At 37.9% G+C, this 17,248-nt stretch overlaps 1 protein-coding gene across 1 annotated transcript in view; it reads right to left on the bottom strand.

The window, feature by feature from the left end:
* Positions 1 to 1,379: 1,379 nt before the first annotated feature.
* Positions 1,380 to 17,248, bottom strand: part of LOC111139286 (WD repeat domain 43) — a 47,077-nt gene continuing 31,208 nt past the window's right edge. Inside the window, exons 12-18 of the mRNA XM_022491522.1 lie at positions 11,493 to 11,579; positions 10,647 to 10,678; positions 9,214 to 9,277; positions 6,883 to 6,996; positions 6,262 to 6,331; positions 3,110 to 3,159; positions 1,380 to 3,006 (exon numbers count right to left, since the gene is read on the bottom strand). Of these exons, the coding sequence (XP_022347230.1) occupies positions 2,812 to 3,006; positions 3,110 to 3,159; positions 6,262 to 6,331; positions 6,883 to 6,996; positions 9,214 to 9,277; positions 10,647 to 10,678; positions 11,493 to 11,579 (612 nt within the window). The 3' untranslated portion in view covers positions 1,380 to 2,811. The remainder of the gene's footprint in view (positions 3,007 to 3,109; positions 3,160 to 6,261; positions 6,332 to 6,882; positions 6,997 to 9,213; positions 9,278 to 10,646; positions 10,679 to 11,492; positions 11,580 to 17,248) is intronic.

Raw genomic sequence — 17,248 nt, 5'->3', positions numbered from 1 at the left:
CCCTCTGTTCATCTCACTGACCTCTCTCTACAACACAATTGCAGGCATGTGCTAGCCACAGGGCCTTTGCTGTTTCCTCACTCCGAACACTCTTCCCCAGATATGCACTTGCTAATTCCCTCATCCCTCCCTATGATCAAATCTCACCATCTCAATGAACTCTAATCTGATGTGTACTTAATTCTGCAACCTACATCCCCCCACACAGACTACCCATTTCCGTACTCCACTCCCCAACCCCAAGTTACCACCCTCTAAAATACTACACAGAATCTACTTACTCTTTATACATTGTTTTTGCATAGATCTCTCCGGTAGGACGTCAGCTCCTCGGGACATAATTGTGACGTATACCAAGCAACTACAAAATCCCTGGTAGGGTTGGCAATCAGTCAATATTTGTTAAATGAACGAAATGTAAAATGGCTAACTTCCGCAGGAAACAGCCTTATATAGCATCAATATACCCAGTGTTCGCACTACCAAGATCCTGTTTCTGACCCTCAAACACCCCTGTGCACTAAAACTTCCAAAGTCCCAAACCTAAAAGCTTGACATTTACTTATGTCAAAACATATTTATACTCAATATATATTCACCTATACCCAAAGAACTACTTCTTACAAATTAATCTCAAATACCATTACCTATTTAGTATTCTTGCTAAAAAAAATTTTAAGCCAGAATCTAATCATAACAGACAAATCCAGACTGTAAAACATTCTCCAACACAGCTTAATTTACATGGAATCATTTAAACATCAAAATCATCACACACACACACACACACACACACTTAAGAGAATTCTGGATTAACAGAGCAAGAACACAACCAAATACAATAGATAACCCTTGATGTTGATGGAAGGTTAACTTCTCAAAACAAAAGGTTGGGAAGAAAAATTAATCTCAGAAAAGATGACCCCACCCACAAAGAATGTTGCCTGGATTAGGAATGGGAAATATAGTGAAAAATACCCTGAAACCAGGAATGTCTTTGGAACAAACCTAATTAAGCCCTGGATTAGTCGAACCCAAAAAATACTGAGTAAGCAATCACTACACACTGTAGTCCGTGGCTCCCTCGTCAGAGTTGGGAAGTGAGACGCAGACAAGGCGGAACCAGATGGATGAGCACTCTCGTCCTGGCCCCGGCGATGCCACTGCGGCCTGGGGCAGTGGAAGCCCCATCCAGCCACACGGGGCTGCATCTAAACTCAAAGTTCCTGGTTCTTTCACTGCTTTGCAAATTCTAGGTTTTCCAACAAACCCTGAGAGCGATTTTTAACCTTTTAATGCTAGTGGAGTAAGATCACTTTGACACCTGCACACGAGCCCAAACATGGCTATTTTCCTCTACATACACCACAAGACGAGCACCGGGTAAAGATGAATATTTATTCACTTTACAAAGAGAATGGTATTAAATTGCCATAAACAGTTCCATTTATAGACAAATATAACTGTACATTACACCAGTAACGGCTCAAACTTGTCTTCCCAAGATGCTTGTGTGGCTCCAGCTCTGTGAGCTGAGCACAGAAATCTCTGTTCTGCCATTAAGCTTAAAAAGTCCCTCAGAGATAATGGTTTTGTGTTTTACATATTCACAGGTGGTAAAAATAAACCCATCTCCCCAGCCCTCCCTTAGAGTTGAGCGTCCATCTGCATGTTCCCTAGAGAGCACTAAACAAATACTGGCTCATTCATTTAAAAAAAAAAAAAATTACTGATAATTTGAAAAGGCTTTTGTAGCACACCAAAATACTTATTTATACATACATAAAAAGTCTCGAGTCAGATTTATTATTTTAAAGGTAAACAGATACCCTAACACTGCCAAGAGTGGGTAATGAAAAGGAAGGAAAACATTAAATTACTGAATTACAAAAATATTTTCTTTGGAAAAAAATTCCAACAAGGTTATCATTAATATCTAAAACCAAAGAGAAAAAATAAACAGTTGTTCTTTGATCCATTAGTAATTTAAATAAAAATGAAAACCTCTTCAAAAGCAGCTATAACTGAATTTTTTAAAAAGTTGCAGATAATGAGTATTTCTAAATCTATACACTGATGATTCTTTACAGGCAACTTGCAGTCAAGAAAAATCCTTAATATGGCTAATTCTTTAGTTTTTTAATTACCATAATTTTTTGTGTTTTAAAAAAATATTCCACATGACAGCTTAAAAAATAAGTGGCTGTTTGGGGGAAGCACTCCAAATAGTCAACCTGACTCAAATCAGATCACACCAGTAATAGACAAGCTAGGGATACTGGTATTTAAGTTTTTAAATCCCAACCGTTTTTACTCTGAATCTTTAGTTACCCCTTCATATTTTATGAAAATGTACCAAATTAAAAATTGTTTTTACTAGTGCCGCTTCGTGTCTGGATCTGATGAAAGATACCAACCTGAGATAAGAGCTGACTCCTTCACAAAGTCCAGGTCTTGAAACCTTACATGGGAAATGTCTGTGTCTTCACTTACGTCAATTCTTGCTATAACCAACCATACTGGGATATTATATTATAAAAATATACCATATATCGGACACTTATGTCAGTACATTGCAGAAAATGTCTATTTGCTGTGTAAAGTTTATTAACATTTGAAGGAAACACTCTTATTTACACAGTGAAGTCTGGGGTGCTCAGGACAGCGAGATGGCATGGGAACCACCACGAGGATCTGGAAATGTGCAACGGTCCTTGGCGCCTGTCCCAGAGACAACCCTTCCCAGGAGAACTTGGCAGCACTGGGGAAGGCGCACCAGAGGTGAAAGCTCCATCAGCTTGTTCTCCGTCCTCATTCTTCTTCACTTTCATTTTCAGGATCTAAGTCAGAATCTCCATTTAATTCTTTCTCACTGGCCACATCCCTGTCCTCCTCCCCGTTCTCCTCATCTTTCTCTTCGGCATCTTCCTCTTCCTCTTCGTTCTCTTCATCAACATCCTCGTCTTTTTCACTTTCTTTCTCTTCCTCATCTTCATCCCAGTTATCCTGGTACGAACAGATGAAGCACGGAAAGCACTCATTAAGGACTCATTTGTAAGAGCGCAAGGGCGTAAAGGCAGATTTATGCACCAGGAAACAAGGTACTCACATCAGAGTCCTTCTCTGCAATTTCATCATCTGACTCCTCTTCAGAAGATTCTGCAAGGGGAAAAGCCCAGCCTTAAGTTGGTAATCAACAAGCAGAGGGCAGAGCCCTAACAACTAAACAGTCAGATTCCTGAATTTACTTTTAGAAATACTGCATTCAGCTATCATCCATCTAAGCAGTAACATTAATATTCTTATCCGCATAAAAGTTTATTATGTTCTTCTATCAAGATCTCACTGATTAGGACAAAGTACCAAAAACCTAACAAAATCCATCTTAAAAAAACTAAGCCGAGGATGTGGAGAAAAGGGAACCCTTGTGGTAATGCTGGTAGAAATATAAGTTGGCCAATCACTATTGCAAACAGTACGGACGCTCCCCAAGAAATTACAAAGAAAGCTACCAGGTGTTCCACCAATTCCACTACTGGGTATATATCAAAGGAAACAAAATCAGGATCTCAAAGGGATACACACACCCCATGTTCACCGCAGTATCACTTACAACAGCCAAGACATGGGAACAACTTAAAAGTCCACCCATGGACTGGATGGATGGTTAAAGAAAATGTGATAACTACATTCAGCCATTAAATTCCATTCAGCTATTAAAAAAAGGAAATCCTCCCATCTGTGACAACACGGATTGGCCTTGAGGGCACTGTGTCAGGTGTGTAAGTCTGACAGAGAACAGTTAGTACTGCATGATCGTACTCAGATGTGCAACCTAAAAACAACAAACCAACAGACACAGAGAACAGACTGGTGGTTGCAAGAGGTGTGGCGAGTGGGGGAAATGATGAAAAATCAAAAGGTACAAACTTCCAATTATAAGAGAAGTCAGTCCTGGGAATTTAACGTACTTAACAGTATCATACTATATGTTTGAAAGCTGTTAAGAGATGGGCGCCTGGGTGGCTCAGTGGGTTAAGCCTCTGCCTTTGGCTCAGGTCATGGTCTCAAGGTCCTGGGATTGAGTCCCACATCAGGCTCTCTGCTCAGTAGGGAGCCTGCTTCCCACCCCCCGCCTGCTGCTCTGCCTACTTGTGATCTCTGTCAAATAAATAAATAAAATCTTTAAAAAAAAAAAAGAGAAGAATCTTTTGAAAGCTGTTAAGAGAGTAAAAGAAGTTCTCTGAGCAACTATGTGTGGTGATGGACATTAATTAAACATATAATGGTGATCAGTTCACAATATATACATAGATCATCAAATCGTTAAGTTGTACACCTAAAAAAATGTTGTATGTAATTATAACCCAAATTATATCTCAGTAAAACTGGAAAACAAATGAGGTCTAAGTAATAACCCAGACATGCTTTTACGTCCTTCAGTTATGTTTTATTATTTTCTCTATAAAGGTTTTATTTCATTTTTTAGATATTAGGTATATATCTAGGTACTTCATAGTTTTGACTGCTGGTGTGAATGAAATCTTTTTTTCCTAATACATTTTCTGACCAGGACACACATCAGTAGACACACAATACATTACTGAGACAATCATGCTATTGATTCCTTTCTGGTGATCTTGGTGTCCAGTAAACTTACTTATGTCCGTATCTCATTAACTGTAGATTCTCCTATATTTTCTAAGTTGAAAAGGATAGCAACCGCCAGGGCCAAGGTTCTAGAATTCACTTCTTTCATATAATACTAGGCAGGCTATCCAGAAGCAATAAAAGGTACATTATTGTCTACTTGCTGACTTTATGGGAACACTTCTCAACTTTTGTCTGATAGAGATTAAGGAAACTCCTTTAAATTTGTAGGTTACTCATATTATCAATAATGAGATGAAGACTGAATTTTACTGAATTCTTTTTCTGCATCTATTAATATATATTGTTCTACATTAATCTGTTTATGGTAATTAAAGATTTCTTGATGCTAAATCACCTTACAATCTTTAAATAAATTCTACTTGGTAATGACATATTATCCTACTTAAGTACTTCTGTAATATTAACTTGCTACTCAGGATATTTAAAGACATTCTAAAATGTTGTTTTCTTAACTGTCCTTATCTGGTTTTGACTCATAAAATGCCTGAACTGCTGGGGCACCTGGGTGGCTCAGTGGGTTAAAGCCTCTGCCTTCGGCTCAGGTCATGATCTCAGGGTCCTGGGATCGAGCCCCGCATCGGGTTCTCTGCTCAGCGGGGAGCCTGCTTCCGCCCCCCCTCGCCTGCCTTTCTGCCTACTTGTGATTTGTCTGTCAAATAAATAAATAAATAAAATCTTTAAAAAAAAAAAAAATGCCTGAACTGTTATATATGACAAAACTGACTTGTTCCTTGAAAGACTGATGAAATTCACCTATAAAAACTCTATGCCTGGGGGCGCCTGGGTGGCTCAGTGGGTTAAAGCCTCTACCTTTGGCCCGGGTCATGGTCCCGGGGTCCTGGGATCAAGCCCCACATTGGGCTGTCTGCTCCGCAGGGAGCCTGCTTCCTCTTCTCTCTCTCTCTGCCTGCCTCTCTGCCTACCTGTGATCTCTGTCAAATAAATAAATAAAATCTTTAAAAAAAAAAAAAAAAAAAACCTCTGTGCCTGGTATCTCTGAGCAAAGGTTTTGATTAAATCAATTCAAAGCCACTGGCTTATTCAAGGTTTCTATTTCTATTTTTTTTAAATTAAAGATTTTATTTATTTATTTATTTGACAGAAAGAGAGAGTAGGAGCAGGGAGAAGGGCAGAGGGAGAGGGAGAAGCCAGGCTCCCCACTGAGCAGAGAGCCTGATGCCAGGGCTCAATCCCAGGACCTGGGGATCATGACCTGAGCCAAAGGCAGATGCGTTTAGCCAACTGAGCCACCCAGGTGCCTCTCTAAGTCACTTTTGGTCAATCATGTTTCCTAAGATATTATCTCTTATTATCTAGGGTTTTAATGTGCTGGCATAAAAGTTTGTTCACAGTGTTCTCCTACTTAAATCTCTTCCATACCTAGTGCCCTTTCTCATTTAACTGTACGGTATTTGCACCTTCTCTTTTCTTACTGGATCATATTTTTGCCACAGGCTTGCCCACTTTAATAGAAAATCTGACGTGCTATAGTATGATCTTAGTCATGTTCTACAAAATAAGGTAACAGAACTCAATGTTAAAAAATGAATATTCCAATTCTAGATCTACAAAAACCTCAAGCCTTACCTTCCTCATACACCAATTTTGCCTTTTGTGCAGGACAAGTCATTCCCTTTGTTTTTTCTGATGCTGTAACCTGAAAGATAACCAAGTATTTTCATGAAGCGGAGTATAAGGTTATTATCTCAAGTATGTAGCCACCACTATGCTCCACCTTCCCCAACAGTAAACTCGTCCTCAACCAGTATGATGGATGACCTCAATACGATACAGATCAAATACAGGGCAAAAAACAAACTTATCAAATACAAGAATAGTTACTCTGTAAAAGCTGAAAACCTTTTAGGGTGATCAGAACTTGTTTCCAAAACTGCAACAATATCCTATATTAAGTTATAATATATATAAGCTATTATATGTATGTTATAATATATATGTTATAAATATCCTGTAACTTGCTATTCATAGCACAGCCATCCTAACTGTAATAACAACTGAAACAGGACAGTGAGAACCTTTGAGGAAAAGCTGAATCACAAGGAAGTTTACTTCCAGTTAAAGACTGGACCCTGATTTATCAATTTCTTGCTGAAACATGGGGCTTTCGTTGTTCAGGTAAACAATCCTTATTCCTCTCCATTCCTATCACATCCAAAGCTTAGCACAAAACAATCTTGATTTACTCACTTGAGTGATTAGAAGAATAAGCTTTCCATGAAGGTGGGAGAGTTTCTGAAAAGTTTTTACTCTGCTTTCCATTAACTGATACAGTGTTCCCAGCTGGGGTACCAGATCAGGCAACTAGGGGGGAAAAAAGATTATCTCACACTATCATGACAAAGTACAGATAACAGACATATATACAAAGTACAGACAACAGACATACAAATCATGCTCAGATACAACCAAGTATCCAGCCACCACACCACAAACATCTGCTTACACCTCCTGTGGCAGTGGCTGCTTGGGACACACCCCAGTAACATCTTAAACTTTCACAAGCTGACCTTTAATGTCCTAATGGCAAAAAATAGTGTGCTTTTTTAAAATAATGATACAGGCGGGAGGAAGAGGCCTGGGTGGCTCAGTCAGTTAAGCATCTGACTCTTGATCTCAGCTCAGGTCTTGATCTCAGGGTAGAGAGTTCAAGCCCTGAGCCTACTAAAAAAAGTAAATAATAAAAAAATTTTTAAATAAAATATTGAGAGGTCAATGTAATTGAAACACTAAATAAAAAATACCATCACCACGTATCTCCGGGCTAAAGTGGGTTTCTTCTGAAACTTACTCTTTGATAGTATCACATGATCTACCTCTACCATAAGCAAGCTAAAGAAAGCTTTGCACAGCTTCCAGAGACCAGAAAACAGAGCGACAGAGTACAAAGCTGACCTTACAGTATTTCAAACATACATCCTGTTAAAGAACTCTCTGAACCATACTTAAGGAAGTAAAGCCTGAAATTTGTCCCTCCAGGGGGGAAAAAAAAAAGAACCCCCCTCTTTGCCCTTTAATTAGCCTTTACTTGCCCTCTGACTGCTGACAATTTAGCATAAATAAGAGTTTCATTCAAATGTTAAACTTTAAACAGCAAATACACAAAAATGCATAAAACAAAGTTTAAGGTGATCACATATCAATTGCCATCATCTCTTTTTTTATCTGTCCATATTCACACAGTAAGCTCCAGGAACAGGGGACCACAGTATCTTGTCCATTCCTTAAGCCCCGTGCCTAGCAGTCCCTCAGCTTGGAGAAGGTAAGGACACCTGATAAGGAGGAGGAACCAAAGGAAGGTGAAGGAAAAAGCACTGCTCTCTGAGGAGAGAATTCCCGGAGGCCGTGGAATCCTCTCCACACCATCCTTCTTTGGTCTACTGTGCTATGACTGTGAACTTTACACAACTGCTACCTCAGCAGTTCACCCTTGGCTCCAGAAGGGATTTCTCTACAAGGCCTCCTAGGGCTCTTTTCACTTCTAAGCAAATGAATGAGGTTATAAAATAAGTGCTGTCCTGTTCACCCCAAGTCCTGATGCTTGTGGGAATCTTCTAGTGCCCATCGCCCACCACTCAGCCGTTCCACGTACCACCGCCCTCAACTGATCCCAAGATTCCAAACCTAGGAAACCCCACAGCCACTCTTAGTATCCTGTACCTCCTCTCATTCTAACATCCTGGCAGAGTTCTCCCCAGACACAGAAAGATCAAACTGCTGGCCTCAAAGCAGGTTATCCACTTGTTTCCCCTATTTCAAACTACTCAAAGCACAATGAGCCTGAGACAGAACAAGGGACAGCGACCAGGCAGAGCTGGGTGAAACGGTGTTAACAAAGAAGAGCAATTACTAATTTTCTTCAACTATCCATTATAACCTTTTAAAAAAATCTATTATAAGGTGCTAGGTATTAAAATTAAAGAAAAAGAAAAAAGGGAATTTCTAGCTTAAAATGTAACTGATTTAATGAGCAAAGAACCTAATTCATATTATGAAATGTATGTAAATATGTGTATTATAAAATTTGTGTTTTCTGGTATTGATTAAAATTTGATGTTTCCTCTCTTCCATTTGTAACAGAGCTGACAGCAGCCCCACAAAATGACAACCATTTAATATTTAATTTCATTTTTACCACAAGCTATCTTCTATTGTCCTGGGACAAGGCAGAACAATGGAGAGGTACATACATTGTAAAAATAATTTTGCTAAACAGGTTATACACATAAAAAACACCTAAAGGCTAACATGACAGTATGTTACTTCTCTCCTTTATTTCTCAAAGTTCTCTATAAAATGTATATTACACTTTTAAAATCCAGGGCAAAAAAAGGGCCAGTTTTCAAAAGGCAACAATGATGACATTATTACATTGCACCTGGGGTAAAATAAAATCTTTAAAAGCGAGCAGCTGATGGTTGAAGGTTGAAGGGCAGGTGGAAGGAGGATGGTTTCATTAACACATCGGTTTATAATCCTTATTAAAGCCAAACTATTCAGCAACTACAGCTGAAGACTTACTGTGGATAAGTAGGATGCATGGACCGTTAACACACATTTTAGCCACTGAACCATTAAAACGGCACTGAAAAAAAAAAAAATCCAAGTAAATGAATATTCATGATTTCAAAATTAAATACAATGGAGTGATAATATTAGATAAATTCAGACCAAGATCTATAAATTGTGCCCGTAAAAAACAACCCTACTAAATAACCACTGACTTTGATGATCTTCTCGTCCCTCCGTGAGTCTATCTGAGATCTGTGAAACAGAATCATCTCTTGGGGAGGAGGGGAGAGTAACATCAACTGAACCGGACAAAACTCTCTTCCTCTAAAACAATTCAAGAATAAAGCCCATGCTTTACTCCAACTGATACCAGGGCAGTAAACTGGGCTCAACTGACTACATTTTTACACCTATCATCTACTCGCCATCAAGTACAAATAGCATAAGATTTCCATGCCACATTCAAAGACAAATACAGACCAAGAATGTGGAAGCTGGGCTTAATCAATGAATTCGTTGGCTTTTCTTTGTGAGCTCCAAACACGAATGCAGTCTATCAGGGGGAAAACTTGGAAAAGGGGACACCTGGGTGGCTCAGTAGGCTAAGCATCTGCCTTCGCAGCTCAGGTCATGATCTCAGGATCCTGAGATCCAGTCCTGAGTTGAGCTCCCTGCTCAGCAGGGAGTCTGCTTCTCCCTCTGTACTCCAACACCACCCCACCCCGCTCATACTCTCTCTCACTCTCAAATAAGTAACATCTTAAAAAAAAACAAAAACAGGGGTGCCTGGGTGGCTCAGTGGTTAAAGCCTCTGCCTTCGGCTCAGGTCATGATCTCGGGGTCCTAGGATCGAGTCCCGCATCGGGCTCTCTGCCTACTTGTGATCTGTCTGTCAAATTAAAAAAAAAAAAAAAATCTAAAAAAAAAAACAAAAACAAAAACCAACTACATACTGTAGCACTGAGAATACTATACGGTCAGTTTAGGATCTCTGAGATACCAACTCCCTATTCAAATACTTAATCATCAAATTATTAACAAAAAGACTCACAAAAATTCAGTCCTACAAAATATTTCCTTACAGTGTCTTACCAACTACCAGAGGTTTGGGGAATTTGACAAATGGCAATTTTACATCTGATCAGGACTAAATCATTATATAAGACTAATTCATTACAAGACCTGACAACAAAGCTAGAAAAACTACACAGGATTTTACTAAAAGAAAGGGAAAAACTGTACTAAAATCTTAGGAATAAAAGTCATTCAACTTACAGTAAGAGGGAAGAGCAGTATCTGACCTTACAGATACACAGTCTTACCAATTAAGAATGTGGAGCTGCCCACTATGTAATTTCAAGCCAAACACTGATTTTTTTTTAAACAATCGCCTCTAAAATATTGATAAAATCAAAGCAATTTAAGTCACCTAAATATCTTACCTATTAGGATGTCCCTGCAATCTCTTTGTAAGCTGAGGGAGGGAAAAAACTGTATTAGTGACCGCACTTCAGAGGCAACCCATATGCACCAATTCCCACGATACACACATCCAGGAGAACAAAGAAAATACAGAAAAAATATTTAAAGGGGCGCCTAGGTGGCTCAGTTGGTTAAGTACCCAACTCTTGATTTCAGCACAGGTCATAACCTCAGGGTCCTCAAGGTCGTCAAATCAAGTCCCAAACTGGGGCTCCGCGCTGGGTGGGGAAGCTGCTTAAGATTCTCTCTCTCTCCTCCTCCCTCTGCCCCTCTCCCCAAAAAAGACTTAGGAAATCACTATTCCTAAAGGATCACTAATCCTAAAGGATTCCTAAATTTCCTAATTCCTCAATGTTCAACCAATGTATCATAATCTAGGAACACATTCCCACATGAAGAATAATTACCTGATAAAAATCTAGGTTATAATTTATATGAATGAAAATTTAGAACAGGCAAATCCAGGGACAGAAAATAATCTCTGGTTGCCAGAAACTGAGTAAAGAAGAATGGGGAGTAGCTAACTGGTACATGATTTTTCTTGGTGTGACAACTGCACAGCCTGTGAATATATGAAAAAATACTGAATTATATGCATTTAAACAGAGTGTATTTTATGGTATGCAAATTTCATCTCAATAAAAAAATACATTAAAAAATGTGGACTAGGTAAATTTTTAGTATATCTATTATCTACTGTGAATACCTTGCTTGCTTACACATTGCGAATCTGCTTCTCTAAACAAGAGATTTTTCTTTTTAACTCACAGTGTTAGGACCTTAAAAAGAAAAGAGTATTCAGTTACCTCTTGCAACAATGGAATAACAGCATGCAGGGGCATCCTTAATACAGTCCTCTTAATTAGGTTTAAATTCCTAGTTTGAAGTACTTTCTGTGAGAAAATAAAGGAAACATGAAGATAAGCATATGCAGAAGCTAGACACTAGAGTAAAAACAGTAAAAAATGATTTTTTATTAATTTAAAATCTATTTAGTCAACATACGATGTATTACTAGTTTCAGGGGGAGAATTCAACGATTCATTAGTTGCCTATAACACCCAGTGCTCACTCCATCAAGTACCCTCCTTAATGCCCAGCACCTGATTACCTCATCCCTCTTCCCACCTCCCTTCCAGAAACCCAAATTTATTTCCCATAGTTAGGGAGTCTCTTATGGTTTGTCTCCCTGTTTTTATCTTATTTTATTATCCCTCCCTCCCCCCATGTTCATCTGTTTCTTAAATTCCACACAGGAGTGAAATCATGGTATCTGTCTTTCTCTGATTTATTTCACTTAGCATAATAGCTCTAGTTCCCTTCACGTCATTGCAAATGGCAAGATTTCATTCTTTTTGACAGCTGAGTAATATTCCCGTGTGTGTGTGTGTGTGTGTGTGTGTGTGTGTGTGTGTGTGTACATACACACATCATCTTTATCCATTCATGTTATCAATGGACATTTGGAATTTTGTATTTTGGCTATTGTGGATATTGCTGCTAAAAAACATTGGGGTGCCCCTTCAAATCACTATGTTTGCATCCTCTGGATAAATACCTAGTAGTGTAATTGCTGGGTCATAGGGTAATTCTATTTTTAACTTTTGAGGAACCTCCGTACTGTTTTCCAGAGTGGCTGCACCAGCTTGCATTCCCAACAATAGTGTAGGAGGGATCCCCTTTCTCTGCATCCTCGCCAACATCTGTTGTTTTCTGACTTAATTTTAGCCATTCTGACAGGTGTGAGGTGGTATCTCATTGTGGTTTTGATTTGTACTTCCCTGATGCTGAGTGATGCTGAGCATTTTTTCACACGTCTGTTTTAAAAAACCAAACAATAAACTACCAACTGAATTTTAGGTTGGAGGGACTAACTAGACAATGTTATGTTAATGTCTTTGGCTATCAGGAAAGTATTATCTTCAGGAATCAGGATATTTACTTTGATAAACGGGTTACTTTCCTACAGATTCTAATCTTTATGAACAAATTTTTATATAAAATACCTCTAGACACTTAAATACAGTATATGCCACTGTAGAGAAGCTGTCAAAACTGTTATTTTAAGAAATCAGAGACATATCCATATGAGAATGAGCAAAACACACTAATACCACACTTAGCAACGAATCTTTCAAAACTGACAACTTTTGCTAAAACTTCAAGCCAATCAAAAGATCATATATAATGAGTGCTTGAGTCAAAATCCTGGGAGGGTGCATCAACTAGAGAAACCCAGTCTCCACCAAAGAGGACAGAAAAGGAGAGAGGAGTCCTAATCCTGGCAGGCCTTTCCATGTCTCAAACCCCAAATGCTTCATCTACAGGAAAGGATGGGAAATACAAGGCTTTTCAGGTTCAAAACCTTGATCTCCCCATTCCTCTTGAATACTTCTATATATTTATTCTTTCCAAAGGGCTTAATTCCCAGAGTAACTTCCCTGATGATGGGCGCATACGGTTTTGGAGGTGGTTGGTACTACAAAAGTTATGCCTAAGATACAAAGAGTGGAAGTACCAAAGAACAAACAAAATATAGAAAACTGGTTTACAGCCTATTTTAACAGTATCCTTTCAGAATTCCCTATGAATTTCATTTGCTTATAAAAATATCTTTACACGAAGCCCTTCTAATAAATCTATCAGGAACTATATAAAAAAACTACCACTAGCATAACTACATAGTTTCTCATGCAAAAGAAATAAAACTTTTTATACACAATCACCGAAGAAATGAGGGATGGAATGTCCTTATTTAACAGTCCCAATTAACCTAAATTTATATTTTCAAATAATCAGAATACAGGACTCAAAGCAAAGTATGTTGATTAGAACTTCTACAGTAATTCAGAAGGTATGTGACGATACTAAACATTCCTCAAATCACCTCATTTATTGTAACTATTAGTTATCACAAAGTTCCAACAATGTACAGGTTATAGGGAACAATGTGTCTGAACCAGTCTACAAATTAGTGTTTGAGGTAAGATATGCTCTTGTTAAGATCCTGAATTTCCGCAGGATGTCCACCAACCCATCAGGTTTCACTGACTTAACTGGCTAAGTCGGGCAACTGCCTTTCAGGTCAAGGAATACTAACTTGAACCTGCTGCCGCACATTATGTCTACGAAGCTTAGTTATAAAACAATGTAGGAATGAGGGTTTAAAAAATATCTCCTGGTACCCTAAATACAAAGTGATCATAAAATCTGTTGTCTGAACTGGGACATCTGTAACAACAAAAGAAGTCACTAGTAATTACTGTATCAAGAAAAAAGGTATAAACCAGAACTATCAAAGGCAAACAAGAGTACCTATAGCCTAGGACGCTTGGGTGGAGTTGGTTAAGGGTCCAACCCTTGATTTCAGGTCAGGTCATGGTCTCACCAGGTTGTGAGATCGAGGCCTGCCAGCATTGGCTTCGCGCTGGACAAGAAGCCTGCTTAAGATTCTTTCTCTCCGTTTCCCTCTGCCCATCCCCATCTTCCCTCCCTCTCTCTTTAAAAAAAAAAAGAGAGAGAGAGAGAGAACCTATGGCCTAGCTATTCGGAAGTTAAATCAAACTGCAAGGCAGAAGAGTTTTTAACAACCTCTCAAGAAATTCTTATGCCAACTAACAGGCTCTATGATAATTTTCAAATTTAAAATAAACAAGTAAAAATAAGTTACCCCAAAACAAAGTGAAGTGTTAATGGATACAGAAGTTAACATTAACTTCCACTGAAAATATATTTAAAAAACAACCCTATAAACCACAGTTGTAACTAGCAAGAAGATACTAAAGGTTTGGTTTTTTTTTTTTTACAAGTCTACGCTATAAACGAAGCATAATAAACTGTACACGCTTGAAGTACACTATTTAATCAGTCTGACATAAACATTTGTCCATGAAACACTGTGATAAACATTCCATCACCCTCAAGTCTCCTTGGGTCCCTTAACGTTCTATCCCTCCACCCCGCCCTCAGGCAACCACTGAACTACATATTGGTCTGCATGTCCTAGCACTGTACATAAGCAGAATCACAGAGGGCACGCACTCTTTGTCTAGCTTCTTTCTCACAGCGTTAAGTGTGAGATTCATCCATGTTTTAATGTATCAATAATACATTCCTTACACTGCCAGATAAAGAATTTGTTTATCCGTTCATAAGAGGAGGGTCACATGGGTGCTCTCCAGGTTCTGGCTATTAAAAAAATAAAGTTGCTATGACCATTCATGTACCAGTCTTTATATGAATATGTTTCTGATTCTCCCAGGTAAATACGTAGCAGGAAAAAGGCTGGGTCTTAAAGCAGATGAATCCTTAACTTTAAAGAAACTGCCAAATTGTTTCCCAAAGTAGCTGTACCATTTTATTTTCTCAACCAACAAGATAGGAGGTTCCAGTTGCACCACATTCTCACCAACAGATGGAATAGTCTTTTAAATTTTAATCAATCCATACTGGGAATATAGTGTTAGCTCACTGTCATTTTAATTTGCATTTGTGATGATCAATGATGTATAATACCTTTACATGCACTTATTGGCCATTTGAATTCTATTATGAAGTATCTGTTCACACCTTTACCAACTGCTTTTTATTTGAGTCTCATTCTTAAAAGTTTTTTGTATCTTCTGGATATGAATCCTTTGTCTGATGTAGAAATTAAAAATATTCTCCCAGCCTGCAGCTTGCCTTTCCACTCTCTTAACAGTGTTGTTTCTTTTATCTTTTTTTTTTTAAGTGACAGAAATTTATTGAGAATTCCTGGGATGGTGGTTTTCACCTCCCCACCTGCAAGGAGGAACCAACACTGCAGGAAATCACTCAGAAATCACAAACACTATCATTTCAAGAGCAAAAGATTTCAACTTTCATTAAGTCCAAATGACCACTTTTTTTCCTATAGTGTTTAATACTTTTTGTGATGCCATCTAAGAAGACTTCATCCGCTAACGTTTGCATAGATTTTATCCTGTTTTCTTCTAGAAGTTTTGTAGGTTTGGGTTTTACATTTATCTATTTTCAGTCAACTTTTGTGAAGGGCTGAGATGCATTTTCTTCCAAATGGATATGTGGTTAGTTCACAACTAATTGTTGGTAAGATTTTACTTTCTCCATTAACTCAACTAAGTACTTTTACTAAAAACCAATTGTGAGTGGTCTATTTCTGGACTCTCGATTTTGGTTCCTTAATCTGTATTTTTTTTCTCACTAATATCAAACTACTTTGATTACTAAAACTTTACCTTGAAATCAAGTAGGCTAAACCCTCCAATTTAACTTGGAGATGCTACTGAAATTTAATTGGGAATGTGAATATACAGATAAATAAGGGGAGAATTCCTCATTTTAACAGTACTGAATCTTTCAACACATAAAGGTGGTCTACATCACTATATACTCAATCTTTGTTAATTTCTTATAATTTTTTGTAATTATCAATGTAGAGGGAGAGGCATCTTTTATAGACTTATCCTAACTTTTTGGTACTACTATAAATGGCACAGAAATTCTTTAAATAAATATTTTAAAATCTTAAAAGTATCTGTCTTCTGTAGATGCCATAAATTACATAAATGACTAGGCCTCTCTTCTCTTCTTCTCATAAGCTATAGACATTTTCTTTGAGTCAAATTTCCCCCTTCCTAACACCACAAATTTAATGTCAAGTTTCTATGTAGGGATTCTTATCCTCACTTCTAGTAGTATGGTGTATCTCTGCCACTGCTCACGTCCTTCATTCTTGTTGTCCTCCTACTAAATTTCATGTATCCCCATAAGGTAATTTTTGGGAATGGGGAAGACTGTTTTTAGGAGAAAAAAATATGTATTTTTTTAACCTGTCCTTCTCTCTCTTTTTTTAAGAGAGATGTACAGAATATGAGTGCATCATCTCCTAGGTGAAATACTATGGGAAAATCTCCATACTTATTTTTTTATAGGATTATTTGAAACCCTTCACTATAACTTTTACAGGTTTTTTCCAGGATTCTAGTTTCCAATTACTTCTACTGAAATAAAACAATATATCACCTAAAGATCCTTAATAATGAAAAAGTCTTATGTGTAGAATACTTTACAATTTAAGAAGTGCTTCCATAAAGATCATTTCATTTTTCTTCCAACAACTCTATGACACCTGATGACACACGGTCACCTTTGAAGTGCGAAAAGATTTTAACTTGAATCTCTACAAGCTTCTAGAGCCAACTACCAGTGTATAAGAAATATGTCAGAGGAACATGTTAAATGATACCATTTATCAGATTAAATTAAATGACCCAAAAAATGGAGTTTTGTGGGAAGCAAAATCCAGAATGTGAGAATCTCTATAGGGCAAATAAATTAGCTTCTCCAAAAAATTAGCTACAAGGGGCAGAAGAGACCTCTCTCCCACATACTGTGTGGACTTCATGGAGATTATGTTTTGAAGAAAGCAAACATAAAAACTTAAGTTTATGAGACAATCAGGGAAATGTAAACACACTAACTGGGTATTTGATGATTCTGAGGAATTACTGTTTATTTCTAGGTGTGATAATGGATTGCGGTTGTTTTCAGAAGGGGTTGT

Source organism: Enhydra lutris, unplaced genomic scaffold, assembly GCF_002288905.1.
Source record: "Enhydra lutris kenyoni isolate GAN:26980312 unplaced genomic scaffold, ASM228890v2 scaffoldscaffold98, whole genome shotgun sequence".
Lineage (NCBI taxonomy): Eukaryota > Metazoa > Chordata > Mammalia > Carnivora > Mustelidae > Enhydra > Enhydra lutris.
The sequence above is the reverse complement of the archived record's forward strand: the minus strand, read 5'-3'. Positions and strand labels throughout refer to the sequence as shown.